A 15,094-nucleotide genomic window follows, 5' to 3' on the forward strand; every position below is an offset into this window, starting at 1 on the left:
TAAGATTGTATAATATCAATTGTTGCTTTATATGCTCGTGAGCTTGTGATAATGTTTCACAGATTGTACTGGCTTTTTATGGAGCGGTGTTCACTGTGATGGCTCAGCCCAGCCAACACATCTGTCCTCGGTATCCTCCTGCCCCGGCCATATGCCTTCGTCGGGCTGCCTTTGGTAAAGCAACACGGCGGCTTCCGCGGGACCCACCTGGGCTCCCCCGCTGGTTAGGCAACAGGTGATGGTGCCGGCGCTGCGGTCGTATTGGTTTATTCTTGTACGGAAACTCGTTGTCTTCTTTAAACGGGGACGCTTGCCTTTTTGCGGCGTAGCGGTGATTGACGAACCCTGCACCCTGGCCGGTGTCATACGTGCGATCCGGTTTCGCCCGACCCCTCCACGCGTTACAGCTCGAGTCGTAACTCCGACCCTGCGGCTCGGACACGTAACGACCCCACGCCCCACCGACGACGTCACCTCGGGTCGCGCCTCATCCGACGGCGGAGAGCGCCGCTTCATTCTGATTAGGGTTTGTGTCGCCCTTGCTATTTAAAACCCCGTGCGGCCGCCACGATGCCGGTGCGGTGCAGTTTTGGAGGCTGCCCTCCTAATTCTTTTCTCTCTCTCTCTTCATATCTTGTCTTTCTCCATCTCCAAACCATATCAAGGACTGCCAAAATTTCCCTAGAAAATTTATCCCCCCCCCCCCAAAAAAAACAGAAACCCTAATCGAGAAACCTGTTGTGCCTATCTATCTATCGATTAATCATCGGGTCTCCGTTCCTTTTTATCAATCAAACGGAATCTTTCTTTGTTTATTGTTGTTGTTTTTGTTCTTGATCGATTAGGGTTCTTAGAAGAGCCGGAAGCTAGGGTTTTCGCTGTTGTCCAGATCCAGAGGGTGAGATGGCGCAGATCCAGCTTCAGCCCCAGGCGGTCTCTGGCCCGGCGGCGGGCGGTGGTGGGGTCCAGTTCCCATCGACGTCCTTGTACGTCGGGGACTTGGACTCGGGCGTGACTGACGCGCAGCTGTATGATATTTTTAGCCAGATCGGGCAGGTGGTGTCGGTCCGTGTATGCCGCGATATCAGCACTCGCCGCTCCCTCGGTTACGCCTACGTCAACTACAACGATCCGGCGGATGGTACGTTGAACTGTTCGCTCCCTTCTTTAGCTCGTTGGTATGCGTCCATTTTGTTTATTTGTTTTGGGTCATTGCACCCTAACGTTTGCTTTATCAAACGGCATATTTGTTCCTGTGACGAATTTATATATAGCAGTTCGATCGTTTGCGAGTCAACACCTTATGTTAGTGTAAACAACTTTATGCCGTGGCCTCGGGGCCGACGCGGCTTGGTCAGGGGTCCGAATGACGGTGATCTCGCGCAGCATCTTCTCGAGGTCTCTTAGTGGCCGATCACGGCGGTCGGTCGGGACGAGGTCGTCGTTTCCTCCGGGCAAGAATTCCTCGCCTGCGCGTCCAGTGGGGACCTTCGGCTTTGCACCTGCACAAAGGTCGGGTCGGAAGCTCGGCCCGACCCCTCCGACGATCAAGTCAGTGGATGTGGAGGGTATTTTTGTACGAAGGAGAAGTGTTTGTATGTGTGACCCCCCCTTCTCTGATGAACGAGAGGGTATTTATAGGGAAGCTTACTGCTGTTTGATGTGCCCACCTGCAGGAGGCAGGCTGATAGTGTCTGACATGAGCGTTGGCGTGGCGTGAAGAACCGCGCCTGAGCAGGCGTTAATGCGCTTCAACCGATGTTTCGGTTCGGTCGACCGAGTGCAGTTGCGCCGATCGAGGCGTGAGGCATCGGCTGACGTCAGTCGAGTCTTATCATAATTACTATCCTCATCATATTCCCCTCCGGAAAGAAGCTATGCGTCGGATGTTGTAACGGGAGTCCGAGGCATGACTTAAGCTTTCAGACGGGCTGGCCACGAAGGCATGATCTCGGGGAAAATGACGTCGAGGAGCACGACGCAAGCGGGCTAGCCGCGCAGGTGTGTCTCGGGGAGCATGGGGCCGAGGAGCACGACGCAGGCGGGCTGGCTGCGCTGGTGTGTCTCGGGAACATGGAGCCGAGGAGCACGACGCAGGTGGGCAGGTCACGCAAGTGTGTCTCGGGGAGCATGGGGTCGAGGAGCACGACGCAGGCGGGCAGGCCGCGCAGGTGTGGTCTCGGGCATCATGCGGTCGATGAACACGACGCAGGCGGGCAGACCGCACAGGTGTGGTCTCGAGCGTCATGCGGCCGAGTAGCACGACGCAGGCAGGCTAGCCGCGCAGGCGTGGTCTCGAGCGTCATGCGACCGAGTGATGAGGTTCGGACGGGAAGGCCGCCCTGAGGGGGCCTCGGCAGTCTACGGCCGAGGCAAGTGGCTCGGGCCGAGGGACACAACTCAGGCGGGCAGGCCGCGCTGAGGTAGACTCAAGTAGTCTACGGCCGAGCCGTGTAGAGTCAGAGGGGTTTAAGCTGGGGCCAATCGCGAGCCGAGAGGGGGTCAGGTAGATACTGAACCTTCGCTCAGAAGAGACTGAGGCAGGGCTTAGATTTCTTTTCATGAGGACTACATCGGGTAGCCACCGCAAGTGCTTGGCCTCTCTTATGGAGCCCGTGGTCAGAGGTCGTCCATTCTCCTCACAGTTGCCCAGGCCTCGGCTGCGATGTACCGGTTAGCCCGCTGGAGCATCTCTGGCACCGTAGTGGGAGGTCGCTCCGCGAGGGACCAGAGGAATTTGGAAGGTCGCAGGCCTATCACAAACGCCTGCACTAACAGAGAGGGGTGAGTGTCCGGCAAGCCCCGGATTTGCGTTGCAAAGCGATCCACAAAGTGTGACAGGGGCTCATCCTCCCTTTGTTTAAGTCCGAGGAGCAATGCCGCGGAGGGCTTTGGTCGTGCATAGGCTATGAAGTGGAGCTCGAAGTCATTGGCGAGCTGGTCGAAGGAAGCGATCGTTCCGGTCTCCAAGCCGCCATACCACGCGTGGGCCGACCCTCTCAGAGTGGTAGGAAACGCTTTGCACATCATGGCATCAGAGGTTCCGTATAGCGCCATTTGGGCGCGAAAAGCAGCTACATGGTCCGCTGGGTCGGTGGAGCCATGGTAAGCGTCCAAAGGGGGGAGTTGGAAGTCCGGGGGGATTGTCAGGTCCCGTATCTCGGGTGAGAAGGGAGACCCTTGGTGTGCGTTCTCCCCGGGCTCTCCCTTGGACCTGCGAACCTCTTCCTGCACCTCTTCGAGTCGTTGGCTGACGAAGCGCAACTGGGCCCGCAGGGAGTCCGAAGAGAGCACCTTAGGTTCCGAGCGGTCGCTTGGGTTTGTCTTCACTGGATCCCCGAGCGAGGCCGGTCGGACCCGAGGCGAAGTGGGGGGTTCCGGTGGTGTCAAGTGGGCCCGAACGGGCGCCTTGCTGTCACGGACAAACTTTGAAACAGGATGTTTGATGTAATGCTTATATCTGTCCGTGTCTGTTGGCATGTTCATGCCTTGTACAGCGTGTAGAGGGGCAGTCGAAGGCTTATAAGTCCCATTTTAGTTGGGTTGGTGGCCTCTTTAGGCTTGTAAATAAATGTTGTGTCATGTGGACACGTGCGAGAGCTTTTCGGTCTGTAATGGACCATTTTACCCTTTGTTGTGCCACTGTTCAGAGCTTGTAAAGTCTGTTTGTAATTTGCATTGTCTATGAAGTGTTTTTCGAACATGTTTGCTTGTGGATCCCGATTGAGGCGTTCTCTTTAACCCGTTCTCTCTTTTGTTGGTCCTAAGGGACAATGGGAGGTTTCGGGGAGGCTGACCTTTGTGGATGGACACGCAAGGGTGCCACACGACTTAGGCAAAACCAGCTAAGTCTGTGTCATATGGTATCAGAGCGGGACAAGCACTCATAGAAACACTTGACATGCAAACGTGGGGGACCTAGCGGGGCTGCGTTGAGGGCAGTCAGCAACGCGCGACCGTTCGAGGGAAAACTGGCATGGAGATGTAGGGAAAAGAGTCGCTCAGAGGAGCGGGCATCTACCATTGGCATTCAGAGGAATGGCCAACCCTTCGCGCAAGAGGCACCACGAGAACAGGCAAGCTTGGAAGAATGCGGAGCGCACAAAGGTTGGGATGGCTGAGTTTGAGCTACGGCTCAACGTTGACAACTATACTTGATGGTGCTCTAGGCAAGCGAGGCGCTTGGCAAGAATGAGACCATGTAAGGTGGAATGAGTTGCTCAATGACCAAAAGAGTTATACAAAGCTCACAGAGGTGAGGGGAATTGCTAACTCGAAGAATTTGGTACTCATGCATGGGCTTGTATGCGGACGACGGAATGTTCGTGGCCATCCCAAGGCGATCGAGACTCGGCGCCATGGAGCATTGAAACTTTCTTTTCGGCATGTGAAGGATACGTCCGTAGGAGGCTGAAGTGTGCAACGAGTTCAGCATGTTGCTAGGCCTTGAGGGGCGCAGCGGGGGCTGTATTGACGGGGAGGTGCAATCTAACAAGTGCGTTTGCAGGAGGCAGAACAATGCACAGTTTGTTCAGCAGATCGGAGTAGTCCCAAGGGGATGGTGGTCTCCGAAACGAAGAGAGATGTTGCTCCAATGGGACAGTTATCCAGGAGGGATAAGTCCCGGCTCTCCAGAGGGAGAATCATGTGAGACAGACCTCATATGTTGAGGAGTACCTCAACAAACAACAACTCCACGAAGCTCGATGGACTGAGCAAGCGGCGAAGAGTCGTCGCATGATCTCGCTTGAGAGAATGCATTGGTGGATGCATTGCGAGATCAAGTGGGGGAGCGACCTAAAGCAACTTAAATGAAGGCACACTTAGAGTCGATGTGGAGATCGAACTCAAGGGAGGGTTGACCCGTGGAATGGTGGGCGCGAGGGCCACCATCGACTCAATGCAAAAACGAGGAGCGGAGCAACTTGGGTGTAACTTGGCGAAGTACTCAAGCCGCATGAAGGGAGCCAGCATAGAAGTTGGAACATGGAGCAGAGGCACAGTGCTTTCCTTAGACAGAGGTCAAGGACATGAACTCTTGCAGAGGCAAGAGTAGGATCATGTTGTTCCATGGGTCCTTTCTGACGGAGCGGACTCATCTTGCATGGTGCCAAAGACGAAGGGAGCTTCGCGGCACATGCACCTTAACTCGGAGAAGCATTTGATGGAGGAACTAAGGCGACTCAATTTGCGGAGGCGAAGTTGGGTTCAGAAGGGCCTTAGCACGGGGCAAGAGGACGCAGAGGCGGGTGCTCTTGAAAAATATGCCACAGTGTTGCCATTCGAGTTGCTATGAAGGAAGCGGTGCGCAGCGAAGATTGTGCAGGTAGGGGCAGAGGCCCAGGATCCAGACAATAGTGCACAAATTATAGTGAAGTTGGTGGACTTCGGGAGCTACTAGGCGACGGACTGTCCTAGAGCGGTGCTTCATCTAGGTGTGACCCAAGAGTGGGTGGATGAAGGTCGATTGTCAAAGGAGCGAACAAAATCGAAGGTGGAGGAGACCCTGCGATGTATTGGCAGAGGCCACACATGGAGGGTTCACAATTCGAGTTTATTCCACAAGGATCAGAATGCAATGGAGATGTCATCAGGAGGCGACATGGTGCAGCGGATCGTGGTGGAACAGTTCGTGGCAATGCGATACACACGACTGAGTCCCGTGAGGGATGAGATCATATGAAGGTATGATCGGGAGCTACTGGGAGCTCCACTTCGGTGAACAACATGACGGCAAGAAGGGCTATGGATTCAAGGAGTGAAGGCCATGGTACCGCAGAGGCGGGTCTTCCGTGTGTGCATCGAATTTTGCTTCGGATGAAAGCCTTGGTCATCAGCATATGGGGGCTAGGTTCCTCCAAGGGAAAAGTTCGAATGCAAGTACCAGTGATTTCCATGGGAGGAACTTGATCATGCAGAGGTATGATCGAAGCAGCTGGAGAGTTGGACTACTCCAGAGCTCATATTCGCTTAAGGGAGCCCGACAAGTCAGGGGACAAGGTCGAGTAAGCGAACGTTGCTACCAAGGAAGCTAAGGAGAACAGAATCGGTGCAAACCCTACAATGTGATGGCAGAGGCCATGCATGGGAGTTGTAGTTTGTCTTTCCATCGACCAAGTTACCTGCTTGGAGAACACAGAGGTGTTGAAGCAGGAGGTCGAAAGGGGCGAGGAAGCGACGACGAGTCCAGAGGGACTTAGCTACCCAAAATCAAGCATCAGTCAGAATGGAGGTGGACTCAGAGGAGTGCCACGGAGACATATCTACTGATCGTGAAGAAAAGGGATACAGATTCGAGCAGATGGATAGTAGGGTCATGGGCATAGCAGCGCCATGGTACCGCAGAGGCGGGACTTCCGTGAAAGTCATTGATCCCTTGCTCTCACGGAGGGAGAGCGCTTGGTCGTGAAAGGGGCCGAGGAGGTGGAGCATGCAGAGGCAATCTCCAAGTACCGAGACAAGGCTGAAGGGCAGAGGCCAAGAAACTTCATAAGACCGGTGTCAACAAGTTTCTCATCAAGATAGCCGTAAGTGAAGGACTTCGGGTCATGCAAGAGTGCATGACCAAGGAACGAAGCAGGCAGTACGCGGTGCTGTACCTTTGCTACTCAGTGGAGTAGGCGGCAGGGTTGATGGAGAAGACGGTACAATCCCAGAGGCGACCTCATCTATCAGCGAATTACTCCAAGTTGGGGTGAAAACTTCCCGCATTCCAGAAGTTCGATGGCATTGAGAAGGTGAATCACAGTAACTAACTCAACGCAAGGAGTGCAAACACTTCAAGTGCTTCAGAAGTGTGAGCAAAGAGCAGGCGAAGGCCAGTAACTAGCTCGATGCATGAAGTACAACCTCGAGGAGGCGGGCGAAGTCAAGTAACCTTTGCCTTCTCAACTCTTAAGAGAATGGGCGAAACCGAGTACCCCAATTCTCTTATCTATCCAGCAGAGGAGCCCTGCACAAGTTCAAAGACCCTTCGAAGATAATGGAAGACAATAGTTGTCAAATCCTCACCGACGGTGATCAGTGCTACTGAGAGTAAATTGTTCGCTTCATTTCCTAACGAAATGCCAATCGAAAGCGGAAGTGATGCGAACCTACTTGGATGTGACAACTAACCGAAAGAAGAGTCAATGAGCAGATTTTGTGGAGGAAGGACCCAAAACTTCAGAAGTTTACGATGCGATGCTCGTTAAAGCTCCAACAAGCATCCACCCAGTTCAAGTAGCATGTGGAAATTTTGAGAGACTGGCGCAGTAAGGATGGTCTTTTCCTTCATTTGGTGGATCCGTAGGAATCAACGGGGATCAATACAACTCAGCCAACCCCAAACCAGAGTCAGAGTCATTGGCGAGTTGAAGCAGCATGGCGGATCAAAGGTTCGACTACTCAGAAACAGCAGCGGAGAGCAGCTGGGAGCCAGGAGGCGCATTGCAGCTAGAGCAGAAGATTGAAGACTCAGCAAAGGCGAAGAGTTGCAGTGTTCACAAAGGCTTCGACGAGGACGTCGAAGGGATAAGTGGGGGAGAATGTCACGGACAAACTTTGAAACAGGATGTTTGATGTAATGCTTATATCTGTCCGTGTCTGTTGGCATGTTCATGCCTTGTACAGCGTGTAGAGGGGTAGCCGAAGGCTTATAAGTCCCATTTTAGTTGGGTTGGTGGCCTCTTTAGGCTTGTAAATAAAGGTTGTGTCATGTGGACACGTGCGAGAGCTTTTCGGTCTGTAATGGACCATTTTACCCTTTGTTGTGCCACTGTTCAGAGCTTGTAAAGTCTGTTTGTAATTTGCATTGTCTATGAAGTGTTTTTCGGACATGTTTGCTTGTGGATCCCGATTGAGGCGTTCTCTTTAACCCGTTCTCTCTTTTGTTGGTCCTAAGGGACAATGGGAGGCTTCGGGGAGGCTGACCTTTGCGGATGGACACACAAGGGTGCCACACGACTTAGGCAAAACCAGCTAAGTCCGTGTCATTGCGTTGTCGCAGTGGTTCGATCGCGGGCGGGTGCGCCGGATGAGAAACGAGTGGGATAATGGTTTGCACCATTTCCATCAAAGCTCGGACTTGACGGGCGAGGTCCTGAAAGGCCTCGGGTGACACGGGCGATGAGTCGGCTAGGGCGCCGTCGGGCGGCGACAAGCCCGGGTCATTGAATATTCGCCAATATCGTTCGGAGGTCGTGGCGGGGTGTTCGTCACGATGGTCTCCGTGCGGGGGATGTTCCCCCGAGGCTTCGGTCGAGTGTGACCTCTCAGTCGTGGGCTCATCTGAGCCACTCGGGTGATCACTCGACATTCCGGGCCCTTCCTCTAGCGCCAATCTGTTAGTGTAAACAACTTTATACCGTGACCTCGGGGCCGACGTGACTTGGTCAGGGGTCAGAATGACGGGGATCTCGCGTAGCGTCTTCTCGAGGTCTCTCAGTGGCCGATCACGACGGTCGGTCGAGACGAGGTCGTCGTTTCCTCCGGGCAAGAACTCCTCGCTTGCGCGTCCAGTGGGGACCTTCGGCTTCGCACCTGCACAAAGGTCGGGTCGGAAGCTCGGCCCGACCCCTCCGACAATCAAGTCAGTGGATGTGGAGGGGATTTTTGTATGAAGGAGAAGTGTTTGTATGTGTGACCCCCCCTTCTCTAATGAACGAGAGGGTATTTATAGGGAAGCTTACTGCTGTTTGATGTGCCCGCCTGCAGGAGGCAGGCTGATAGTGTCTGACATGGGCGCTGGCGTGGCGTGAAGAACCGCGCCTGAGCAGGCATTAATGCGCCTCGGCCGGTGTTCCGGTTCGGTTGACCGAGTGCAGTCGCGCCGATCGAGGCGTGAGGCGTCGGTTGACGTCAACCGAGTCTTATCATAATTACTATCCTCATCACCTTACATTTAGATTGTATTGACATTGCACTATCGTTTTTGAACTCCATTTTAGATCTATACATGTGTTTGGTCAGATTTTGGTTGTCCTGGGTGATAATGTCCTTGTTTGGGATGTACTTGTTGGGCCCTTTTTATAGTGGCCTTCAGAAATCGTTTTCATGTTATACGCTACTCATGGGGAATGCGATGCATTGATCTTGGGCCCAAACGTTGTCACTCTGCGTCGAGTTCCGAGTTCGGGATAGACGATGAGGGAATATTAATTGGTTGACTGGACTAGACCACCTAATGTTGGCATGGAGGTGTCAGCCACCTGGCGTCGGGGTTGGCTACCTAGCATTAGGACGCTTGCTACATGGCCCCGAGGCATCTATCACTTGGTGTTGAGGCATCAACCACATAATACCAAAGAGTTGGCCTCTTGGAATTAGGGTGCCAGGCTATCAGGTGCTGAAGTCAATGTTTTAATAGTCGCTTGGGTGAGGCGTGGTGAGGCCCGAGTGCCTCGCACAACCTCCAGGTGATGCGATTCATTGATGCGTCACTTGGGCGCCCACCTGAGCCCAAGCGTCGAGCGCCTCGGGCGTGCACTCAAGTGAAAGTGGCATAGCACAAGAAATTGGAAGAGAAATGATGAGATTTGAAGAGAAAGGGGTCCAGGCCAAAAGAAGGGGCATTGACCTGAAGGTAAATAATACAGAATTGATCAGTGCTCGACGATGGAAAATCGATCTCTGCTCGGCAACGGATGGGTGGGCAAAAGATGTGATCTTGTTAGAAGGCACAAAGCTAGAGTTTTGAAGGCGGGATGGGAGGGCAGAAGTGATCTCGTTGGAAGACGAAAAGATAAGGTTTTGAAGACGTGATGCGTGAAGGATGTGAGAAGCAATTAGTGTGCTGTTAAGTAGACTATGTAGCACACTAAGTATTAAATCGCAATAAATAGCACTCTTGTTCTAATTTCATTGCGTCAAGATGCCAATTGACTCATTCGGTTCTAGATTTGGGTCAGAAATGATCCTATCAAATGGGATTGAGCTCAAATTATTAGTAAACTCAAGCATAATAGTCAAAGAATTACACCTTGTAATATATATTTCAAGTTGGCTATGTGATTTCAATATGATGTGACCTTTTTTTTTTTTTTTTTTTAATCATATTTATTAATTATAATATATATTTTTTTATATTCTTATATTTTGGAATGCCTCGCTTCGCATTGGTGAGCGCCGAGTGCCTTGGGTGTTTTGAGACCTTGGCGCCTAGCTCTTTTTAAAACAATTGTCGAAGTCTCGATCACTTGGCGCCAAATTGACGTCGAGGTGTTGGCCACCTAGCGTCGAAGTGTTGGCCACCTAGCGCTCAGGCATCGGCCATGACACTCTTTCCCCTAACAATGCACATTCTGTTGATGTAAGCATGATTGGCTTGCTTAGATTCTAGCATTCTGTTTAGGTTCTGATTGTTTGTATTCTTTTTCTATTGCTGTTTGGTCTGAATGCACCTTTAGGTTGCAAAGATTATGACATCTTGTGTTTGGTAGGTGAGGAGTAGCTTTTGTTTTAGTGAATGAGTTGCGATTGATTAGTTTGTGCTACTCTAACTAGATTTTACAATGGTTAACCAACCAGAGACGAAGTTTTGCCATATAAACACGTATGCATATGGAGTGCTGCAACTTGCCTATATGGTGTAACCAACTCTCTAAGAGATCCTTTTTGTGGATTTGGTTTTTCTTTGAAAACATTGATAAAGTGTCAATGATCTTAGCTCAGTCAATTTCCATTCTAAAATTCTTTTTTTTAAAAAATAAGGAAAATAAAATGACCTCATTACTTTGCTGTTGCATACAAGCAGCCTGATGAAAAATTATGAACTACTTGTTAGAGGCTTTGTTCTATATGATGTTGTGGCTTCATGCAGTTTTAAAGGAGTCATCGAATTCATATTTGTGGAGCTTGTACTATGAAACCATTGAAGAGTGGTGGATAAGTAGTTATTGCATTATTGTGTTATCAGCAACAATAATTTATTCATTTCTCCATTAATTATCATCATAAAATACAAATGTTCATCCACTGTTCACACATTCATCTCGGCATGCCTAGCTGTCTTTTTGACCTTAAAGATAATGACAAGATGTTCCTTGGGTACATAGAGAAGAGATTTTAACAGGATCTGGAAGTTAAAGGATGAGCTTGTGGAAGTTATGTGATGATTTGGACCTGTGTAATGTGAGGCATGATTTTAACCGGTTGATTAAAATTGAACCAAACCAATTTTAATTTATAAGATATCAATACGGTTGAGTTCACTGTCCTAAGCCCTTAACTAGTTCAAATTGATTAATCAAATCGGCCTAAAGGCTCAATTTTATAAATGACATGAGCTCAATTTTATAAATCTTGTTATGTCGCCCAATTAGAACAAGATTCTGATTTGGTTCAATAGAATTGAATCGGTTTATTTGAAATATGTATATTTTAAAATTATTTGAAATTATAAATCGGTTAATTGAATCTGATTAACTGGTTGTGAATTGGTTTGGTAGGTAGATCCGAATTGGTTCCAATTCTGACTACCTTACTTTAATTGAACCAACAAAATGGTGTGGTTCAGTTCGACCCTTAAAGCTTCGGTTCAAACCGGTTTGAACACCCCTTATGAAAGCATATTTTTCTGCAACTTCATTAGTCGTTAGATATTGGTTTTTTGCATGTGCAACAAATCATTTGTTCCAGTAGAAAAATGAATATTTCAGATATACTGTGTTTTCTATAGCTATGCCTACTTGCGTAAGCAAAAAGTTGAAGTGCATATGTTGTGTCTGAAGAAAATCATGCATTGCTCTCTTGAACTGTGGTTTTTCTTTTGGCAGCGGCAAGGGCAATAGAAGTGCTTAATTTTACACCTCTTAATGGAAAGACTATTCGGATAATGATTTCAAATCGTGACCCCAGCACACGTAGAAGTGGGACTGCCAACATATTTATTAAGGTATAATACTCAGTTTACTTTTGGTTCATTGAAACATGAATTTGTGAGTGGAATTTTTATGATTTTTATATGCTCCAGTAGTTATTACTTGTGCATTCATATTTCTGTGTCTTTTGACTTTTGTGTATGGTTTTCTACAGAATTTGGACAAGTCTATAGACAACAAAGCACTGTATGATACATTTTCTGCATTCGGGAACATTCTTTCTTGCAAAGTTGCAACAGATGCATCAGGTGCGTCAAAGGGCTATGGCTTTGTTCAGTTTGAACAAGAGGAGGCAGCACAAAATGCAATTGAGAAGCTAAATGGCATGCTATTGAATGATAAGAAAGTTTTTGTTGGGCCCTTTGTTCGCAAACAAGAAAGAGAGAATGCTGCAGGCAACACAAAATTTAATAATGTTTTTGTAAAAAATCTCTCGGAATCAATGACAGAGGATACTTTACAAGAAGTTTTTGGTGAATTTGGAAATATCACTAGCTGTATCGTAATGAGGGAGGGAGATGGAAAATCGAAATGCTTTGGCTTTGTCAATTTTGAGAATCCTGACGATGCTGCTCAGGCTGTTCAGGAACTTGATGGGAAGAAATTTGATGATAAGGAATGGTATGTTGGAAAAGCACAAAAAAAATCTGAAAGAGAACAGGAACTAAAAGAGAGATTTGAACAGAGTAAGCAAGAGGCCACTGAAAAATCTCAAGGGGTTAACTTATACTTGAAGAATTTGGATGATAGCATTGGGGATGATAATCTGAGGGACCTATTCTCTGGGTTTGGGGCAATTGCTTCTTGCAAGGTTCTTTTTAGATTTGTTTAGTTTAAAATATTTCTTCTCTTAATATACTATAATTGCTAGTTATTGATTCATGTAGTTAAAATATTTTATAGATTATGCGTGACAAGAATGGTGCGAGTAAGGGATCTGCATTTGTTGCTTTTCAGTCTCCTGAAGATGCATCTCGAGCTGTAAGTTGAAATCTCAAAGTTGTATTTTCACTGCTGGTTATTGCAATCTGTTTGTTGATATGCCATTTAAATTGATATAGCTCTCGGAGATGAATGGCAAGATGATTGGCAATAAACCTCTTTATGTTGCTCCTGCACAACGCAAAGAAGATAGGAGAGCAAGACTGCAGGTACAATTTTTTGAATCATTGTGAACTATATGCTTGGAGACTAGTGTTACTTTGGTTAAGCAGCAAACAACAACAAAGACTTGTTTAATTATATCAGGACAAAGAAAGAGTGTCATGCTTTTATATCAATAAAAATGTTTATATAATGATAACAGAGTTCGCTCTAGCAGTATGCATGTTCCAGTGCATCTTTCCTTGTACATTTTTGTGATACCTTTCATATGGTGACACAATTTGTGTGGTTGCTTTTGCTGATTACCTGTATATTTGTTTGTCAGGCTCAGTTTTCACAAATGCGTCCTGTGGCAATGCCACCTTCAGTTGCTCCTCGTGTTCCATTATATCCTCCTGGTGGTCCTGGATTAGGACAACCACTTTTCTATGGTCAACCACCAGCACTTGTTCCTCCTCAGGTAGCGCACCTATTATCTAAACAAAATTAAACTGCGTGCTTTTTAATGGAATGCTATACTATAATTTCATGTATTGCCAGAAATTCATGTATAGTAGTGATTATTATGTAGTCAAACCAGTGTCTTCTTTTTTCTATTAATGTGCTGTATACCAATATTAAAAGATCTACATAGTGGAGTACAATTTCTAATCTTTTTATATAACTCCCTATTAAATCAAATTAGTAATTGGATTTGGTTTTCAGACTAATATCAGAATTAATTTATAATCTGAATTGGTTGGGTTGAGGACCCTTTAGAACTGAATGAGGTTTTGTGCCAGTTTTTGACTGTTCAGGTTGTGCTGTCATTGTTTTCCTCGAAAACTTGATAGAGTTGCAGTTTGATTTGCTCAGGACCTTGTGCCCACAATTGACTAAACAGTTGCCATCTTCTCTATCTTCTTGTGTTTCTTTCAATTAAATGATCAAACTAGTATGTTCTGTTACTATCTATACAAATTTTTTTTATATCTTGCTCGAAGCTTATTCTGAGCAATGTTTTTATTCTAAGAACCATCCATGGATTCCATTGCATGACAGAGTTGATGATATCTGTGTTCCAATGACTACTTTGTTGTTACAGCCTGCATTTGGATTCCAGCAGCCACTTGTTCCTGGGATGAGACCTGGACCCTTCCCCAATTTCTATATGCAGATGGCTCAACAAGGTCAGCAGCAGGTTCAACGCCCTGGGAGTAGACGTGCAGGAGGAGGTGGTCCGGTGCAGCAGACGCAGCAGCACCCCATGCAAATGATTCAGCAGCAGGTGGGTGTGACTCCTTTTCTTGTGTTGAGTATGCTGTTTACTCGGTTCCAAAGCCGCTGTCTGGTTATGATGCATGCAAAAGCCCATGATGGCATGTGAATGCTGCAGATGCTCCCAAGGGGCGGACGTCCCTACCGCTACCCACCTGGCCGCGGCATGCCGGAGGTTCCTGTGTCTGGTATTCATGGCGGTATGTTCTCTCTCCCATACGACATGGGTGGTGGGATGCCTCAGCCCACTGTTCCTATTGGAGAATTGACTTCAGCTCTGGCAAATGCAACACTGGAGCAGCAGAGAACGGTACGGCGTACCAGTCTTGAGGAGTTTGCACCATCAGATAGATGATGGAAGTAATTGTGTGTTTTGGGTTCGTCTATTATTCTTCTTTTCCCTTCCTGCAGATGCTGGGGGAGAGTCTATACCCACTTGTGGATCAGCTAGAGCATGACTACTCGGCAAAGGTAACTGGCATGCTCCTTGAGATGGACCAAACTGAAGTGTTGCATCTGCTGGAATCCCCCGAGGCTTTGAAGGCCAAAGTAGCGGAGGCTATGGAGGTTTTGAGGAGTGTCGCTCAGCAGCACCACCAGGTGGTTTCGCCCACCGATAGGTTGGCCGCCCTGACACTGAATGATGTGGTCTCTTGAGCTGAGCTGATCCACACAGTTCTGACTCCTCGGGTGGATCTGAGTTTGTGCTTAGGCAGAGTTTTGAGTGGGATTGACTTTACGATAGAGATGATGGACTTGGTTTTTGGTTTCGTTGACCTGTTCGTGGTTTGCTACTTAACGAGACTCCTTTGTGAATCTGCTCTTTTATTTGAGACTCCTCGGTGGGAATCAACTCCCAATCTTTTCTAGCTTTG

General features: G+C 48.2%; 1 protein-coding gene across 1 annotated transcript; it reads left to right on the forward strand.

Annotated features, from left to right (window-relative positions):
* Positions 1-569: 569 nt before the first annotated feature.
* LOC135678326 (polyadenylate-binding protein 2-like) lies at positions 570-15,088 on the forward strand. Its single transcript, XM_065190998.1, has 9 exons — positions 570-1,141; positions 11,754-11,872; positions 12,013-12,669; positions 12,762-12,839; positions 12,920-13,009; positions 13,288-13,422; positions 14,047-14,229; positions 14,338-14,529; positions 14,631-15,088. The coding sequence occupies exons 1-9, from the start codon at positions 904-906 to the stop codon at positions 14,874-14,876; spliced, it is 1,938 nt and encodes a 645-aa protein (XP_065047070.1). The 5' UTR covers positions 570-903; the 3' UTR covers positions 14,877-15,088.
* Positions 15,089-15,094: the final 6 nt, after the last annotated feature.

The sequence above is a fragment of the Musa acuminata genome, chromosome BXJ1-7 (genome assembly GCF_036884655.1).
Source record: "Musa acuminata AAA Group cultivar baxijiao chromosome BXJ1-7, Cavendish_Baxijiao_AAA, whole genome shotgun sequence".
In the NCBI taxonomy this organism is placed as follows: Eukaryota; Viridiplantae; Streptophyta; class Magnoliopsida; order Zingiberales; family Musaceae; genus Musa; species Musa acuminata.

Bases quoted from the DNA above. Each gene is read 5' to 3' on its own strand.
- LOC135678326 (XM_065190998.1), top strand. From the start codon at position 904: ATGGCGCAGATCCAGCTTCAGCCCCAGGCGGTCTCTGGCCCGGCGGCG. The intron at 12,840-12,919 runs GTAAGTTGAAAT...AAATTGATATAG, and splicing joins CTGAAGATGCATCTCGAGCT to CTCTCGGAGATGAATGGCAA. The intron at 13,010-13,287 runs GTACAATTTTTT...TTTGTTTGTCAG, and splicing joins ATAGGAGAGCAAGACTGCAG to GCTCAGTTTTCACAAATGCG.